Source organism: Phasianus colchicus, chromosome 2 (genome assembly GCF_987193195.1).
Source record: "Phasianus colchicus chromosome 2, bPhaCol1.hap1.1, whole genome shotgun sequence".
In the NCBI taxonomy this organism is placed as follows: Eukaryota; Metazoa; Chordata; class Aves; order Galliformes; family Phasianidae; genus Phasianus; species Phasianus colchicus.
In genome coordinates this window covers 72,231,533-72,249,031 of record NC_143437.1, presented here as the reverse complement: position 1 = coordinate 72,249,031, position 17,499 = coordinate 72,231,533, and the positions used below count along the sequence as shown (strand labels likewise).

At 35.6% G+C, this 17,499-nt stretch overlaps 1 protein-coding gene across 5 annotated transcripts in view; it reads left to right on the top strand.

The window, feature by feature from the left end:
• Positions 1-17,499, top strand: part of KLHL32 (kelch like family member 32) — a 124,820-nt gene that overhangs the window by 40,631 nt on the left and 66,690 nt on the right. For all 5 annotated transcript variants that reach the window (XM_090135983.1, XM_031610958.2, XM_090135981.1 and 2 more), the window contains 2 exons: positions 6,442-6,549; positions 17,400-17,498. In XM_090135983.1, the coding sequence (XP_089992109.1) occupies positions 6,442-6,549; positions 17,400-17,498 (207 nt within the window). The remainder of the gene's footprint in view (positions 1-6,441; positions 6,550-17,399; position 17,499) is intronic.

Genomic DNA, 17,499 nt, shown 5'->3' with positions numbered 1-17,499 from the left:
TGGGTGGGAAGAGTTAGTTAAGCTAGATAATATGACTACCAAACAAGCTGCTTATTGCACTTTGCTTTTTAGCTGGAGACTTTAGCCTCACAGATAAAAGAGGCTGGGTAGGATGGCGTATTTAAGTTTTAATTTAAGGTAAGACTGATAAGGTTTTTTCTGCTATAACTTTTGACCTTTGACCAGGGTGCTTACAATATAGTTTTATATATAATTTTTCAGGAAAAGTAGCAGAGTGAAGTAGAGTAAGCTTATATGCACTGAGGCTCTGTTGGTTCACCTTGACATCCTGAGTTCATCTGTTTGAGTGTGTTGCAATGAAAGGAACTACAAGAATGCTAGTTTGCTCTGTGCCAACTTTCCATTCTCTCTATCTGGTTGTGATTGTAAGGAAGTGCATTAAATGCTTATGACTCTTACTATCAAGAATGTGTCAGATTTCTGGACAGCCACATGAGATAAATAGCTGAAAGTAAAGACATGCTCTGGTACATGAGTTGCAAAGTTATAGTCAAGCTGAATGGGAGATATTTGCATTGTGTTGTGCAAAGTAAACCTGGCTTTGCTGAAACCCTATGAACATCATGGGGATGCAGCTTTTAATTCAGATGATTCTGATGTCTTCCAAGACTTAATAATTGTGTTTCTTGACTGATAACACTGTGGTTAAGCAGGAGTTGTGTAGTTCAGAATTATGTTTTAGTTGGGGGGAAATTTATGTGTTTTTTTTTTTATGTAGTAGATGTGGAAATAGTGCTGCTGATAGTTAGCAAAACAATGTTTGAGGGCACCAACGCAGAAAATTTGGAAATGTTTTTTTGGGGTGACTGTGGACTGATTCAGTTTACTTTCTGGTTTTTGAAAACTTAGGTTTATTTTGAAAGCTGCTTTTAGAAATAAATTAAAGAACAAAGATGACTGTCACTTTGTATTTTTGCTGAAGGAGTTTGAGGTATCGGAACAGTATGCTTTATTCCTAGAGGACTCAAGGTATTTCTTGAAGGCAAAAATTGAAATGTTCAATTGCTCATCTTCCATTTGGAAGATTAACAAAAGTTGGTTGGGAATGATGTAGATGAAATAAGTGATGAGCATAAGAAAATCAAGATAGGCAAATGCAAAGATGGATTCAACCTTTCATAACTGGTGATCTGCAACTATTTTAAAGACCCACATACCCCTAAGGCTTTTGAACTTGAAATGAAGTCTCTGGTTCTTAAAAATATTAATTCGTCACATAAAACAAACTAACGTGTGCAAATATCTTTCAATGAATTGTCATTGTTATGGTTTGTAGCTTTCATTCTAGAAATACTCACCTTCAGAATTTCTTCTGTTCTCCTAAAATGAATATGCTAAAAGGAAATAATTCAATTCTATCTCTTCAATTTGTATTCCTCAGGTCAGTTCACATAACCTATTATTCTTAGAATTAAAGTTTTCACCTAATTTAGTTATCTAGGCTAAGCTAATTGGTTAGGCTTCCTCTTCAGTTACAGAGCAGAGAGGATATTTGGTGTGGCCTTCCTTGAATATTGTGTAGTTCTGGTCTCCATAAAATAAAAGGGATATTAGGATATTTCATCACACTACATCCTGTAAACTGATGTCCAAACATACCTATTTCTATATATTGATTGCCCACAAAACACTTTCACTTAATTTTGTTATTCATTTGCCTATCTATGTAAACTGTTATTCTGGGCTCCAATGACAGTTTGCTCTCCATTTCTCTGAAGTTTCTGAGTATTTTAGGAACTTCCCTTCTACCCAGTATTTACAAAGTATATAATATTAATACTTGTTTAATGACTTTATTACTTTCTCTTAAACGTGTTAAATGTTAAACAGCTTATATAGAGATTTAAATTATAATCTAATACTTTTAGCTGTCTTTCAAATATTTTCCTGTAATTTGTTTGAAGTTGCATCAGTGTTCAAATTTGTATATATAATTAAACATGTAAGTGTGTTTTTAGATATTTATGTGGAAATATATTTACATACTATGTATCATTTATATATTATTATGTATGTCATGTACAAATGATCACAAGATACTACTCTCATGGATATGGATCATGTGAGTAAATGAGAAAATGACTCTGGAAGCAAGGAGCAATTTTGTACTTTACTGTTTCTGACAGTGAACAATTTGTATTTTGGGGATTTTGAAAATTATTCTCATATTTATATATTAAAGTTGTGTGTTGTGAAGGAGACTGTACATGTTGCTGCAGAGCCGAGCAGGGGAAGTTAGATCCAGTGTTTTTTTGTGTGTGTTCTATGGAAACTATTTTGTAAAGTTACCTTTGGGTGCTGATATCTAACTGGTTAAACTACAAATATGCCATTTACTAAAGGCCCACCAACTTGCTATGCTACTTCGAAGTCAAATTTTCGAGTCTGAGAACCGCTTTTGCCAGATATTGTTTGATTATTTTTATCCAAAGTTCATGTGTTTTGGACTCAGTGATCCTTATGGGTCCCTTCCAACTCAAGATATTCTACAATTCTGTGATTTTTTTTGAGAAGTTCTCTAGCACTGATTCTGTTTCAGGCCTAGATTAGAAGAAGAAAGGGCTTTGATTCCTCCCCACCTTCTCTTTCTACAGCTTACATACTGTGATGTAAGCAATTCTTACTAGAAGAGCTTTTAAGGAGCTTCAGTATAATTAAAAGATACTTCTGAATTTTGGAATACATTTTACTAAAAATAAATGTAAATAAAATTCCTTTTCTTGTTGTTCTGGTCTGGGTATATACTGACCATAATTTGCAGACAATCTGGCAAAACCCACATAGTAGTATTCTCTACCAGGATTTAGCCTGTGTATTTTGCATTAAAAAAAGAAGATAAAGACTGTTAAGTAAACTGGATGTTGTTGCCCTTGGTTTTCTGTTTCAGTATAGCAAAGGTGAAATAAAAAAATGGCCTACCGCAAATTTCTCTGTATTAGTTCATCAGATACTTAATAGAAATAGCAATCAGATACTTAATAGAAATAGCAACAGTTGATGCATAGAATGCTTTATGTACAGCATCATTAGCAATTCTGTAAATTCACTCTTGCACAAGAGTTTAAACACTTTTCCCAGTTTCCCTGAGGCTGAACATATTCTAACTGTAGATTCATACACTTTAAGGCATATTGATAACACACTTAAATACATGGGCTGTATAAATCTGAAAATAACTGTTCATTGGTATAGTGAATACAAATTCTTTATCTAAGTAAAGATCTGTATTACAATGAAAAATATCAGAACTCCTAACCATGGTATTTGTGAATAGTAACATAGTATAAAACTACTGGGAATATGCTCATGCTTAACAAATAATCCATTCTCGAAGGCTTAGTGAAGCTAAAATGACTTAGTTATCTGGTGTGATTTTTGTCTCAAATCTTGTATTGCACTTTTTGTTGTCTGTCTTGTTCTGTGGTATAAAGCTGTTTTAGTATGTAAAGTTTATCCTTTTTATGAGAGCATGATTTATGCTGTGATAATCATTCCCAAGATTAAATGTACTACTCCTAACAGTGTAAGAAATCCTGCAATTGTTCTATTTTATTATAGTGTAACATAATTTAGCAAATAAATGTGCAGTCCTTTCAGTTGACTTCTGAAATATTTTCATACTGAAATGGTAACCAGCTTAAGTGTTAGAAACACTTTTGTCTCATACAACATATGACTGGCAACCCCAATAAAGTTATGCAGAAAATGTTAAGAAAAGTATGGTTTGGTTTGCAATAGCTCTTTCTAAAACCCCGAGAACAAGTATTAGTAAACCAGTACTTCTTTTTATTTTACCAGTAAGCCTGTCCAGTACGCAGAGGATGACTTTGGATAAAACTGACAGTTGTCACTGTCCCTTTGCAATTAGCAAATGCAAATGAAGCATTATTTTCAGCCATGCTGAGAGGCACTGCATCCCCAGAAGTATTAAAGGGTCTTGGATTCAGGGCAAGGTTTTGCCCTTGTTTGTTGTGAGGCTAGTTGTCAACTGGTGCTTTTTGGCCTCAAATTCTTTCCTCCTGACAAAAACTGGAGGTCTGCTTTTACAAGGAGCAGATGGCTGATGGAAACCTTGCAGCTCCTGGCAAACCCTGAAGCCTTTCAGTAGGTATTAAAACTCCTTTGTTACAGTTAAATGATAATGAAATGTCCAACCATAATTACATTTTTAATGGAATTAGACAAACATTTGAACTTGCTGTATTTATATGTATATATATATGTCTATTTCATGCCTGTGCCTTACTACATTAGTGTGATAAAGCCTTTAAACTATTTGGCATTTCTTTTCTGTTGTCACTGTGGTAGATAGCCTGATATCATTTTACTGAAATAAGAACTGCGAAAATACAAGGACTGACCATATGATAAATTTCATTCTTGCTTATCCTGGATGATTTCCAGGCAGCAGATTTTTGTCAAACTGTGGTATTTTAATGATGAAAAACTAATGCTTTCAGAATAAATCAGTTATTTGCATGAAATCCTCAGTTCTTGAAAGAATCTGCCTGAGTCTAAGTGAATGATGTGCTGAACTGTTAGAGAGGATAAGGCTTAGTTTTTCCTTTAATTTCAGAAGTTCTTGGTGTCAGGTTATGTATATGAAATCCAGTGTGCTTGTCGACTGCCTCAGCTTCTGCATGTATCAGAGTAACTGCAGATGCAGAAGAGTGCATTAATATAGAAGTTCATTGGAAGTGCTCTTTTACTGGAATTCTCCAAGGTGAACAGCAAGTATACCAGTGATAGGAAGCTGGGAGGAGTGGCTGACACACCTGAAGAATGTGTTGCCTTTCAGCTAGACCTGGACAGACTGGAGAGCTGGGAAGCAATAAACCAGACGAGATTTAAGAGTCTTGCACATGGGAAGGAATTACTGCAAGTATCAGTACAGGTTGGGACATGACCTGTTGGAGAGGAGCTCTGTGGAGAAGGACCTGGAGGTCCTGGTGGACAGGAGGCTGGCCATGAGCCAGCACTGTGCCCTAGTGGCCAAGAAGGCCAATGGGATCCTGGTGCATGAAAAGGAGCATGACCAGCAGGTCAAGGGAGGTGACACTCCCCCTCTATTCTGCCTTAGTCGGGCCTCACCTGGAGTACTGTATCCAGTTCTGGGTTCCCTGATACGAAAAAGACAGGGATCTCCTGGAGAGTGTCCAGCAGAGGGCCACAAAAGATAAAGGCCTGGAGCAGCTCCCCTACGAGGAAAGGCTGAGCAAACTGGGTCTGTGCAGCCTTGAGAAAAGAAGACTAAGAGGGGATCTTATTAATGTTTATAAAAATCTTACGTGTGGGAGCCAAAGGGTCATGGCCAACCTATAGATAGAAGCATTAACATTTCTGCACAAAATCCACTGGGACCAAGTTTAAGCTCTGACAGATGGTCAAACAGTTTCATTATTTGTTCACACTTTACTGTCTAAAGGCTGAGAATGGTATATTTTGTTAAGAGTGTAGGGAAGTGACGGAGATAAAGGTTGCATTTCAGGAAGAGTATTTGACTGGAGAATTGGAATGACAAGGAGGGAAAAGGAATTATAAGGACCCTGCAAGAGTGTGTGTTGGGAGGGAAGAGTGCAGGGCAAAGGCAGGCTTGGGAAGAAAAAGGTTTCTATTGGTGATCCAGATAATGAGAAAGGTTGTTTCAGTCCAGGGAGCTGCTGAAGACTGATGATCTTCAAAGAGAGACTTGATGAAAGGAACAGCTGCTTTCCTCAGTTTTACCTGTAGAGAAGTCTAGTATAGCCTTGCTAGTCTTCAGTGTAGGTTTTATGAAGGATTGATACAGTCTGAGAAGCTGGGACAATAGTAAGTAAAGGGCAGTTGTAGGTTTAGGTGACTGTACCTGTATCCTTGCTCTTCTTTTAATAACTTGATTTTGACACTGTTCTCTTTATAGATTGAGATGCTATTTGGAGGGTATTCATTTAAAAAAGAGACACTGTGTTAACTATCATAATTGTCTCTTTTTCTCATACATGTAATTGTATATGGTTTATTATCCTACCTATATTTATATACAGTGATACTATTCATAGTTATAAGTATTAGTGCTAGTGATGTTTGTACTTTTTTCTTTCCCCTGAGGCCAGTTCTTTCTCACTTTTATTGAACAATACCTTATTGTGTGACTGTTCCCGTTGATTTTACTTAAATTACTTAGGGATTGTATACTCATGGGCCAAAGTTGTTTCAATTTTTTTTCAGAATAATTATTTTGTATTTATTGATAACACCATTGATTGCTAGGTGGTAGTATTGGAAGTATGATGTACATCTAACTAACTCACAACTCTGATGCTGTTTAGAATTCTTATCCAAGGAAAATCAAAGGTTAGTGAAGATGGAAAAATGAATCCTGTTCTTCCTGGGAATTTACTGGGGTTATTTTAATTGTTAATATTTCTTTTCTTTTCCTAGGCAATGTTCAGTCTCTGCATGGTTGAAAGTGAAGCTGATGAGGTGAATTTGCATGGCGTCACAAGCCTAGGTTTAAAACAAGCCCTGGACTTTGCATATACTGGACAGGTACTGTACAGCTCTTTAGATTGAGAGAAATCGAAGCAATTTGCAATAAAAACAGAAGACTGCCCATAGAGAAGTACTGTTCTTGTGCATTGCCCAGTGCAAGGTTTTTTGACTTAACAGATCTTACTTTGGATATATTGTTTATGTGAGCAGTATATTTGTTGTTGTTCTTCCCCACCCCCCACTCATAGAGGAGTTTTCCAATAAAAACATGTTTATTGTATTGTATCCATTGCATTGTATCCAAGCAGTTAACCTTTTTTGGCTTATATGCCCTTTTTATGGTGGTCTGATTGTTCATAAAAATTGAATGTGAGTTGACTCATGTGCTAAATGAGAGAGAAAAAATACAGTAGGCATTTTTCTAATAATAAATATTTATGAACCTTTGCTGTGCTTGACTAATTATATAGTTGAGGGGAAATGCAGTCTTTTACTTTCTGGGAAGATGTAATCCAGTTATCTTTCTAAATGCGTATAGTACTGTGCACCTTTCTTTGTTGCAATTTTTATGAGAGTAGATTGTATATCATATTATGTTAGTAGTGTATAAGAGTAAATGAAACTTTGGAGAACTGGAGAATGTGAAGTGATGCTCCTATTTCTATTCCTACTTGACTCCTCTTCCACCCACCAAAAATAACCCCCAAAAGAAAACAAACATTTAAACAAACCAAACAACAACAGCAAAAACCCACAATAAAAGCACCCAATACATTTATATGTCCTGCCATGTCTATTCTTTGCATTCCTGGTCAGTGTTTCTCTACAATTTCATCTCAGTTCAGTTCAGTGAACTAAGAGCTTCTTATACCATTGGGGATATTTTTGCTTTGTACTTAAACATTCTAGAAAACTGAAGTATTTCTGGAATAATTGCAAAAACAATTTAATTTATGAATTAATTTTGAAAAGAAGCTTAAATCCATTTCTGTGTTGTACTGTGGTGTGAGTATGTAGTCATGAATTTTTCAAGGCAAATTAAATAGAGGTAAGGAATTTATAGTTTATTACCAGAATACAGGTAATAGTTTGCCATTAGCCTTAGAGACTAACTCTTAAAATTTCTGTGTTTCCTGTTATGGAAAACAAAACTTTGAATAAGTTTTTTCTTTGTATTTAAAAAAAAAAAAATTAAAATAGAGAGAGATACCATGCTATGTTACTGAATTGGCTGAAGTTACCAGTGTACGGCTTGTTATATGTACAGTTTTTGTTATTTCAGTTGAAAGCTGCGACAGATAAGATTGTGTCCTGTATTGTGGAGAATCTGCATCATCCTTAAAGTTATTTAGATATAGGTTTAATATAGTGAAAGTAGAACTCCTGTTGCTTAATAAATCCAAAAGATCAAAACCAATTTTGAAAACGTGCTATAATGTCCTGATCTTTTCTGTCTGCTGTGAACGGAAGAACAGTCCTCTAACTTTCATAAAAATTCAAAGTCTAGTAAACCTATGTAAAATACATGACTATGATTAGATGAGTTTGTTTATTATAAGACAATAGGCTAGCCCACCTCACTTCTGAGAAAGTATCCGCAGCTCCCTAGTACTTAAAATGCTTCCTATCTTCAAGCCTATAGAGATTTCTGAGTCTTTCATTTTAAAATATAATCTGCTTTCAATAAATTAGTGGGCATCTTGAGTTAAATATAGATTTGTCTGTATATACAGTAGCTCATATTCGTAAGAGTTTATAGGGCAACATTTTACACTCATCAGTTCTATTAGATTTGCTACTTTGAAGCACAGAGAAATTACAAGAATTCTTAAGGAGTTCTCTTAGAAAGATATTTTTGAAGTACAACACAGTGATAATGCAGATCAGTGAAAATGTAATATTGAATTTTTTCCCTTATATCCTTGAAATTGTCTTCTTGTGCTTGGTTTATAAATATTAAGCATCGCTTATGTACTTTCTCAGACTGACAGAATCTTGGTGAACATTTATGTTTCAAGGTACTGAGTGGGAATGATCCACAAAGATTATCAATAAATAGTTGGATTATTGCATACTTATACCAAAGTTGTGAAACCAGACTTTTTTAGTTTGAGCGTGTGAACTGTTTCTGTTTCTGTTTTTGTTTCAAAACAAAACAGTATTTCTTAGTAACCCAAAATTCATTCCTGCAGTTACAGTTTGATATTGCTCTGACATATCAAGATATGATCAGATTTGCCTGTCAAAAAAAAAAAAAAAAAAGCTTTCAATTTGAAAACCTTCAGTCTCTGTGGTGATGCAAAAAAACCTCTGTGCAACTGACAGCAGTCTAGTGACAGTAATAACTGATCCATGTCTCAACAGATAAATATTTAATTTCAGCTTTTCTCTACTTATTTTTAAAAATATTTTGCTAAACTTATATTCAATATGAATTTAACTTTAATGTAACTTTCTGTGTAAAATAGTGCATTGGAGACATCTGCTGGAAATATTCAATATTGCATGATGGTAATATTTGATGCCTATGGTTGTTTAAAATGATCAAAATTAACAAATTTAATTTTTAGCATGATATTGCAATCAGAAATGCAACTCTAATATTCCTATGTTATTATTTTTAAATTTGAAATGCTACCAGACTTATAGTACTGATGTTATCGCCCTGTCTGCTGAGGCAGACAGTGCCTTACTATAGTAACTGCTGTAAATCTTTTCTTTTAAAAGAAAGTTGATTTTTCAGTAGCAGGAAAGATTGTGATAAGATGGAAGTTAAAGAATTTAAGAATTCCAATGGAATTAATCCATTATTATGGTTCCATATCATATAACAACAAAGAAATAAATGTTGGTATAGAAATGAATAAAAAGTTACAAGAGGAGTAGCAGCAGAATTTGGTTTTGTTTCCTCAACAGTAAAGTTAAGGTGAAATACAGAACATAATGTCAGCAGGGTGCTCTTTGCATGTAGACTGTCAGTAATCCTCTAATAATGAAATCTTGGGCAAAAGTGACCTTTCCTCTTACTCAGCTGCTCAGCAGCAAAAATACAGTAGATTTATTTGGTGGGATATTTTCCCTTTGACAGGCTTTTTCCTAAGTGCTATATGTGAATGCAAAAGATGAAGGTAAAAAGTGCAGCTAATGGTTTCTTACTCCTGTAATGAATTTAATGATAACTTTTCATGTTTTCTGCATCAAGAGAGTTAGGAATCTCAAACCTATCTGCGTTGTTTTCTCTTGCAAATCTACTGTGCCTGAATCTAATACCTACAGTGGTTAGATTTCAGATTCTGTCAGGACTTCAGGCATTATTTTTCTTTTGGAATTATGCATCACCAACATAGCTGTCTTTTCTAATATGAGGTCCCAGTCATTTTTTTTTTGTGCCCTTGCTGTCATGGCCATAACATCATCATGAAGGAATGAAACTCACATCTCTCTTTTACTTAGCAGTTGAATCTGCAATTTCCAGTCTTCAAGAAGAAAGCTTTTGGACAGTTGGTAACAGTATAACCATCCTCCAGTCTTTTCAGGTGAGGCTGAAAATGAAGAAATACTGAAGTTTGAAGAAAAGTATGTCTGGTGGACTAGGCATTTTACCATGTACTCCATGTACTCACAGTACAGTGAAAGGATTATTTCCCTTCTGTAGTTAGCCATGTCCTTTCTTCATAAAAGGATACTAGGATCATTCTCTTTTTCACTTGAAGGTGATAGTGATCCCAGTGATTAGATTATTCACCCTTTGTTCTCGCAGGGCATTCTGCAAGTATCAGATGTGCACTGGAAAGGGAGGTGGACGAAATATAAACGACAGTAAGTAATGTTTTAGATATTAATATTAGGAAATGGCTCTAGGAGCAGGGCTTGGAGTTCACAATTCCTTCTGTTTCAACCACTGGGTAATGAGTAAGAGTGTAGGTTATAGAGTCACAAGTACTGTTGTCTGCTCTTTTTGTTGTTGTTTTTGAGCTTTTCTTCTTTGTAACCATAATCTCATTTGGAGAAAAGGAATCCAATTAAACCATGAGCAAGCTGGCTTAGGTGGATGGCAAATCTCTCAACATTACAAGAAAACATGCTTCTAGTCAGAAGAAAACCTTTGGCCATCTGAAAAGTTTCAGTGCTAAAGACAGAATCTTAGCAAGTGCAAGTCTAGTAGGACTGAGTAAGCAGCTTAAACTGAAATTTTGAGGCTCCTCATTTCAGATGAGGCTCTTGAATTCCTCCTCAAATTTAGATCCTGCAAACTGCTTCATTTTTGTTGATGTTTTATTTACATGATACTGTCATTTGAATCATCTGACAGGCACTCTGCTGTTGTCTCTAGAAAGAAGAATAGTGCAAGAACACTGGCATTAATTTGCAGTAGATGATTGTGATCCAAATTCAACAAAAATACAAATGCACAGTTGGAGTCCTATATATACTGGAATGCTTCGCAGACTTTGATCTCTCTTTGTAATTAAACTCTATTATATGTCTTTAATCCATGGTAATAAATAATATTTTGCATTTAGGTAGAATTTTGGTTGAGACATCAAAGCTCATAACAAAATCAAATGATCACTGACTTTAATGTCTTTCTTCAAAAATAATTTTATCCTTTGGTGCAAATAACCTTCCAAAGGCCTCCTGGGAAAGCAACATCTTAATGAGTTGTTATATATGGTTCTCCTCCTGGCCAATTCCTTTTTTTCTAACTGGCAACTTTCTATTTTCTTTTTCTAAACCATAGTATTTTTTTTCTGTATTAATAAAAAGTTACAAAATTATTCTAAATCACCAAAGGAAAAAGGAAGGAATCAGAGGGATAGCCCTGGTATAAGGGCTGGTTTATGTTCAGCTCTTTCTCCAAAAACAAATTTTGGAGTAACTCATGCTATGTATCATCTTAGATAGCCCTAGTGCAGCTTTACATCCTTTCTACAGAAAGAATGTTGAAATACTTGCAGTTCTTGAAAACTACATACAAAAATAAATTTTAAATTTTTCTTTTCTTAGCTAGTTTTTTTCACATCACTTTTTTTGTTACTTTTGTAAAAAGAAATATAGAATTTTTTATTTTTTTACTCACAAAGTATTAACACAGAAGCAGTCTTTATTAAAGGTGATATCAGTATATTAATATCTTCGGTTGCTCTCGATATTACTCTTAACTCATAAATTCTGTTTATTTACTGATTTTATTTACCAACTTTAACTTGTATGCACTATAAAAGCAAACACACTGTAGTCTTGTAACAGAAATATTGCTTTATCAAACAGGTTTCATGAATCAATAGGAGTAACATCTGGTAATGTTTTTGTTTTTTTTTTTCAAATTCAGACACACAAAATTACAGTTACCTGAAGTATTACCTTACAACTCCTTTGTGAACTTATTTTCTTGTTGTTGTTTTGGTTTGGCTTTTTTTTTCTTGTTAAAGTTCTCCTGTTAAGAAGATATGGCAGAGGTCTCAGTAGTAAATAAATAGCTCAAATAAACATTTGTAAGCTCAGCTGTCTCTCCTGATAATTACTTTGATGCCTTTATGGAATCTTGGCTTTCATCTCTCATCAAAATCTCCCTCTTTTGATAGTGACAGTTTTTCTAATGATTAACCAGTATTTCATTTGCCATTTTCAGTTAAGATTGAGGGGAAGCAGCTTTCTTAGTACCTCTTACTCTGTTAAACCCATTTAGTTCATTTGTGGGTGAGGTGTATTGCAAAGCTGTATCGTGGTGGTTGATTTTCTTGTGTAAGTGACCTCCCAGTTCCTGTGTCTGGCAGTTCAACTGGTTGCCTTCTGACAAAAAAACAGATTTTAATTAAACTGCCTGATGACTTCAAATATCTTTGTTCTTTTCTACCAGGGGCAACATGCGATGGTCTTGGAAAAATATATCTATTCATATTGGAGGAGTATATCTTATTGAAAATATTTATTTTAACATCATTTTCAATGTGGTTTCAAAGTTTAAAAGTATAAATTTGAGCTAATAGGAAGATAATATTGTTTCAGTGCCTAGAATCATAAAATATCCCAGGTTGGAAGGAACCAACAAGGATCATCAAGTCCAACTCCTTGCTCTACAAAGCACCACCCAAAATTAAACCCTATGTCTAAGCGCATTGTCCAAAATCTCTTTGAACTCCAGCAGCTTGGAGCCATGACCACTGCCCCAATGAGCCTATTCCATGCCCACCGCTCTCTGGTGAAGAACCTTTCCCTACCTCCCACCCTGCCCATCCCCGGATGTAGCTTCATGCTGTTCTCTCTGGTCCTGTCACAGTCACCAGAGAGCAAAGGTCAGGGCTGCTCCCCTGCTACTCTCACCAGGAGTTGTAGGCTGCCATGAGGTAGCACTATGTTACAACTACTAGGTCGCAGGTTCGCTGATCGAGTAGAGATGGTCTAGAAGGCTTAGAATAAAATGGAACTAATTTACTCAACTTTTTTTTTTTTTTTTTTTTTTTTTAGATAAAGTTTAATGTTTCATGTTGTTTGTTCTGGATAAGTTACCAAGTTATGGATAAGGCAGCTTTTCTAGAGCTGAAAGTAATTAAAGTACTGAGACATTCTACCAAAGAAAAAGTGAATTTTGCTTGGAGTCTTAGTTTATATGCTGTGCATTTAACATAGACTTTCTTTGAGTTTTCTGGACAGATTCTCTGGTAAGTATCAGAGAAATGCTGGTCATGATTCCTTCTGGCATTGACTAATGAGACATCTGGGTTTTGCAATAAGTGTTATCAAACATTATGTGCCCATGCTTTGGGCAGTTGCCTGCAGGGCACTGGAGCATTCTTGCCCTGCTCACATTATTTTGAAGCAGCCCTTCTCAACATGTGGGAAATACAGAATTGAAGTGAAGCACCAGTGAGCTCTGAGACAGGCAGAAGTGCTAACTGGTTGTGAGTGAAATGCACTCTGAAGTGCTTTAAAAGAAAAGTTACTTTTTTGATTGCTCTGAAGCGCACAGAATAGTCTCCAGAGGGGAGAAACAAGTGGTGCTTTTGTTAGATGCCTGTCTTGTTTGAAATGCTGATCACTGCAAGTGGAGTCGAGAAGGAATTTTCTCTTGCATTAGGCTGTCAGGAATTTTAGGACTTTTTTTTCCATTTTATGTGGTAAATTCTATATGGTTTACTACTTTCTGATATGACATTATGTATTTCCTTACCGTTATAGCGTAATGGCCAGCAGTATATGGGGAATAGATTAAATGATCTGGTTATTTATTATATAAATATCCCTTGAGACTCCATAGGATTTGACAGTGAACCAGGAGATTGCCTTCTTAGGCAAAGTTTTATTTGTTGGGAAGGACAATTTAAAGGGGCTTCTTTGTCACTGCATTCTACCTCTTGCTTCCCTCTTTGCTATAACCATGCAATTTTTTTTTGGTAGGCTTATGCTGAATGATTGGTTATTTAAAAAAAAAAAAAAAAGAAAGAAAAGTATTAAAAGAATAGAAGAAGGGTCTTAGTTTGAGCTGCATGGAAATGGGGTATGACTATTTGTCCCAGCATTGTCCTTGAAAAAAGACAGTGGTTCTAATACTGCTCTTAGCCCAAGAAATTATACCCACTAGTCGCTTTGTATTACCAGGAATTGTCCTAAAGAAAACACTGAAGAGGGAGGCAAGATGTGTGATCCTGATTAATCTTCTCCATAGCTGCCTGGAGCCCTAAGATGTATTGGGCTAGGCAAGATGAGTTGGGAAGAAAAGAGGAATGTCATGGGGGAAGAAGGAATGAATTATAAGTTGAGAACTACTTCCCAGAGGAAGATGAAAATGGGGGTTGCTCAGGGCTATGTGAGCATGGTTTTTGTGACTGTGAGCCTGATTAAAATCAACATGTTCTGCCTCAGAAGTGTGCTTCAGAAGATCTGGTTTAATTTACAAAAACTTGTAATTCTTACATTTAAAGAGAAGTTTTCCTCAGTATATCAAGCAAGCATGAACAGATGCATTTCCATGTGGATTTTTATTTTATCTCTAAAAATCACGGGTCTAAGAATTGTGTAATCTGGATGCTGTGAACATTCTGTTGCAAAGAAACACCATATTTTTGCATCAGATCAATTTGAATACAAGCAATATGTCACAACAGGGGCTTGAAAAATTAAGCTGCCAAGGCTATCTGCAAGATCTGCCTGTAGTGTGCAGGTAGAAGGTGGTTAAGCTCATTTTCTTGGGTAGCAACACAGGCCAGAGAAAAGTTGAGAGCCCAAAGAACTTTGCAATATGTGAATTACATCTAATTAATATAAAATTGCATAGAAACCAGTCTTATGATGGCATCTGTCATACAAAGGCACATGTCTTAGTGATGATGTTAGCAAAATTTGTCCCGAGTTTTTGCCCTGATAATTATACCTCATAACTGTTGGGGTGATTATGGAACAGGGAAAGTGACTAAGCATCTCTCTTTATTTTCCACAGAAATAATTTGTGATCAGTTTTGAAACTGTGAATACAAAGTAGATCTTAGTTTCCCTCTTGTTGATTTTTAATTAGTGTCACTCTGAAGACCTCAGAGATGCTGCTTTGAGTTAGATAAAGAGAGGAAAATTGGTCACTGTATTCTTGTGGTGGTATATATGTTCATTTGCTGTTGAGACTCAGCTGAACAGCATATATAGGATACAAAAAGCAGCTATACTGGAGATTAAAAGAAACTTAGTAACTTTATTAATAAAAATTGAGGTGTGGAATAATTATGGATTGCTCTGGTTTCAATAGAAGGAGAGCTTGTAATATATTTTTTCCTTCTTAATTACTGTTTTTCTTTTCTTATGGGTGTCCCCAGCATTAGCTTGCTGATAGTGAATTAGTATAGTTGTCAATATTCAAACGAGTATTTAATAAAAATTCTGATAGTTCTGTTCAAGGTGAAGTTTGGGAAGAGGCTGAATAGGCTTTCCTCATTTTTTCTTGGAAAATATGTTGAACACTTTATCTCAGTGGAATACATCTTGTACAATGTAGGAAATGTGTGAAAACTGAAAAAAATGTGTTCTGCCACCTTGAAATTAACTTCTTTGTTGCTGATTTTGTGCAGATTGCCTCTAAGAAGTAAAGATTCACCTTCCTTACCTCTCATCCTGCTTCTCATCTCATAAAGCTACAAGTATTATTTGTAAATGGACTGATGTAGCTTTAAAATACATTCATGGTATTGCAGTTAACTATAGTTTGTCTATGTCTACAAGACAGTAATCTGCTTAGTGTTCTGTTTCTCCTATACTGCATCCTTAACACTTCTAAGCTGGTGGCTGGCATTTAATAAGCAAAACAGTGTCAGTTCAGATGACAGAGGTTGCTCAGTGTAAGTGCTGTCTGAATAACAGATGTTGCAAGATCTGAACAGCTTTTTTGTCAGTCTGACCTTGAGTTCTTGCTTGAAAATAATTTGTGGTGCTGCACTATTTTTTAACTGTACCTGTTGGTGATATTTTTGTTTTGTAACTGATACCCTTTCTGTCTTTCCCTTGAACTACCTCTTATGCATCGCTACCTAATCAGCATCAGCCAAAACCCTGCATTTTTCTGGACTTGATTCTCATTTACATCAACATCTTTACATATCTGTTTGGCTACATAAATAAACCATTTTACTGCATGGGAATTACATGCATGTTCACCTAAAACTTAGTATAAATATATAGGGATTTGCACAAACTTAGAGCATGTTGTACACCACCAGTTCTGAATTTAAGAAAGTTCTCGATAAAAATAAGCATCAATCCTTTTCTTTCTTTTTCCTAAAATATCCATTATGTTGGAGGTCACTTGAGTTATTTTGCTTGAAGAAATGCATACATAGTTCTTCATTTCCCTCAAAAGCAATTTAACTGCAAAAATTGCAGATCAGTATCTTACCTTTTGTATGCTATCCTCCATATTCCATTGCTTTTGAGATGCTTAAGTGATACTGTGTGTCAAAACTAAATTGTAGGGGCAGAAGAAAAAGGATCTGAAAAAGCTTTACTTCCCATTGGAGCAGTGAGAGACTGACCTCATGTGGTGTAAAACCAAAGTTACCAGGGGAAATAAAACAAGCATAAAATGGAATAAATGAGATATCTTTGAAGAAATAATATTTCTCATTCTTTTCTGATTTTTGTTGGATGAAACATCACTTATCTTTATTTCACTGGTTTAGATGGTTTGTAATGTGGATGCTATTAAAAGGGATTGACCGGTGTCTGTGTTCTCAAAGACTTTTTGTGTCCTGAGAGGGATGCTCTAACAAGCTGACCCCAAGACAGCAGGCTAGGAGCTGAGGTCCAATTATCCTGGCTGCTGCCTCTGCGTGATTTTAATTGAAATGAGTAGGAGTTTCATCCGAGGAAGTGACAGGATAATCAGTCTTGGTTTCTAAGCCCTTTCTGGCACTTTCCCAGCAGCATGCTCACTCTGCTTTCACAGCCTTGTCCTGTAAAATGAAGAGAGAGGCTAGGAAAATTATGAAGTAGTGTACCGTGCAGAATGGGAGGGGTGTTTCCAGTCTGTATATTTTTACATGAATAAATAATATTAATTCTGGAGATTTCTCAGGCAGTTCTATTGGTCTGATTTATCAGTATATATGGAAACAATCAGGTATAGCATGCATGCATACAACTAAAATATGTTCTGTTATTTTGAAAAGTCTCCTTTTATATAAATAACAAGCATTTCATTTTAAAGGATTTGAGGGTAGAATGGTTTATGAACTCTTACAGGAAAATCTGCTTACAAATCCTTGGGTAACTCAATTGAACTCCGAAACCTCAGTTCCTGTCCTGCAGAGATTTCTCTGTGTGCTTTTGTTTTACTCTTTCTGTTCTTTATGTAGACTAAAATGTCTGAATTATCAAAAACCTGTAGTGTTGTCTATATAACAAACCCTCTGTTTTCTTCTTTACAGATCCTTTTGGAGCCAGGGGTGATACAGGATGTGTTAGCAGCTGGGAGTCATTTGCAGCTGCTGGAGCTTCTCAGTTTATGTTCTCATTATCTCATACAGG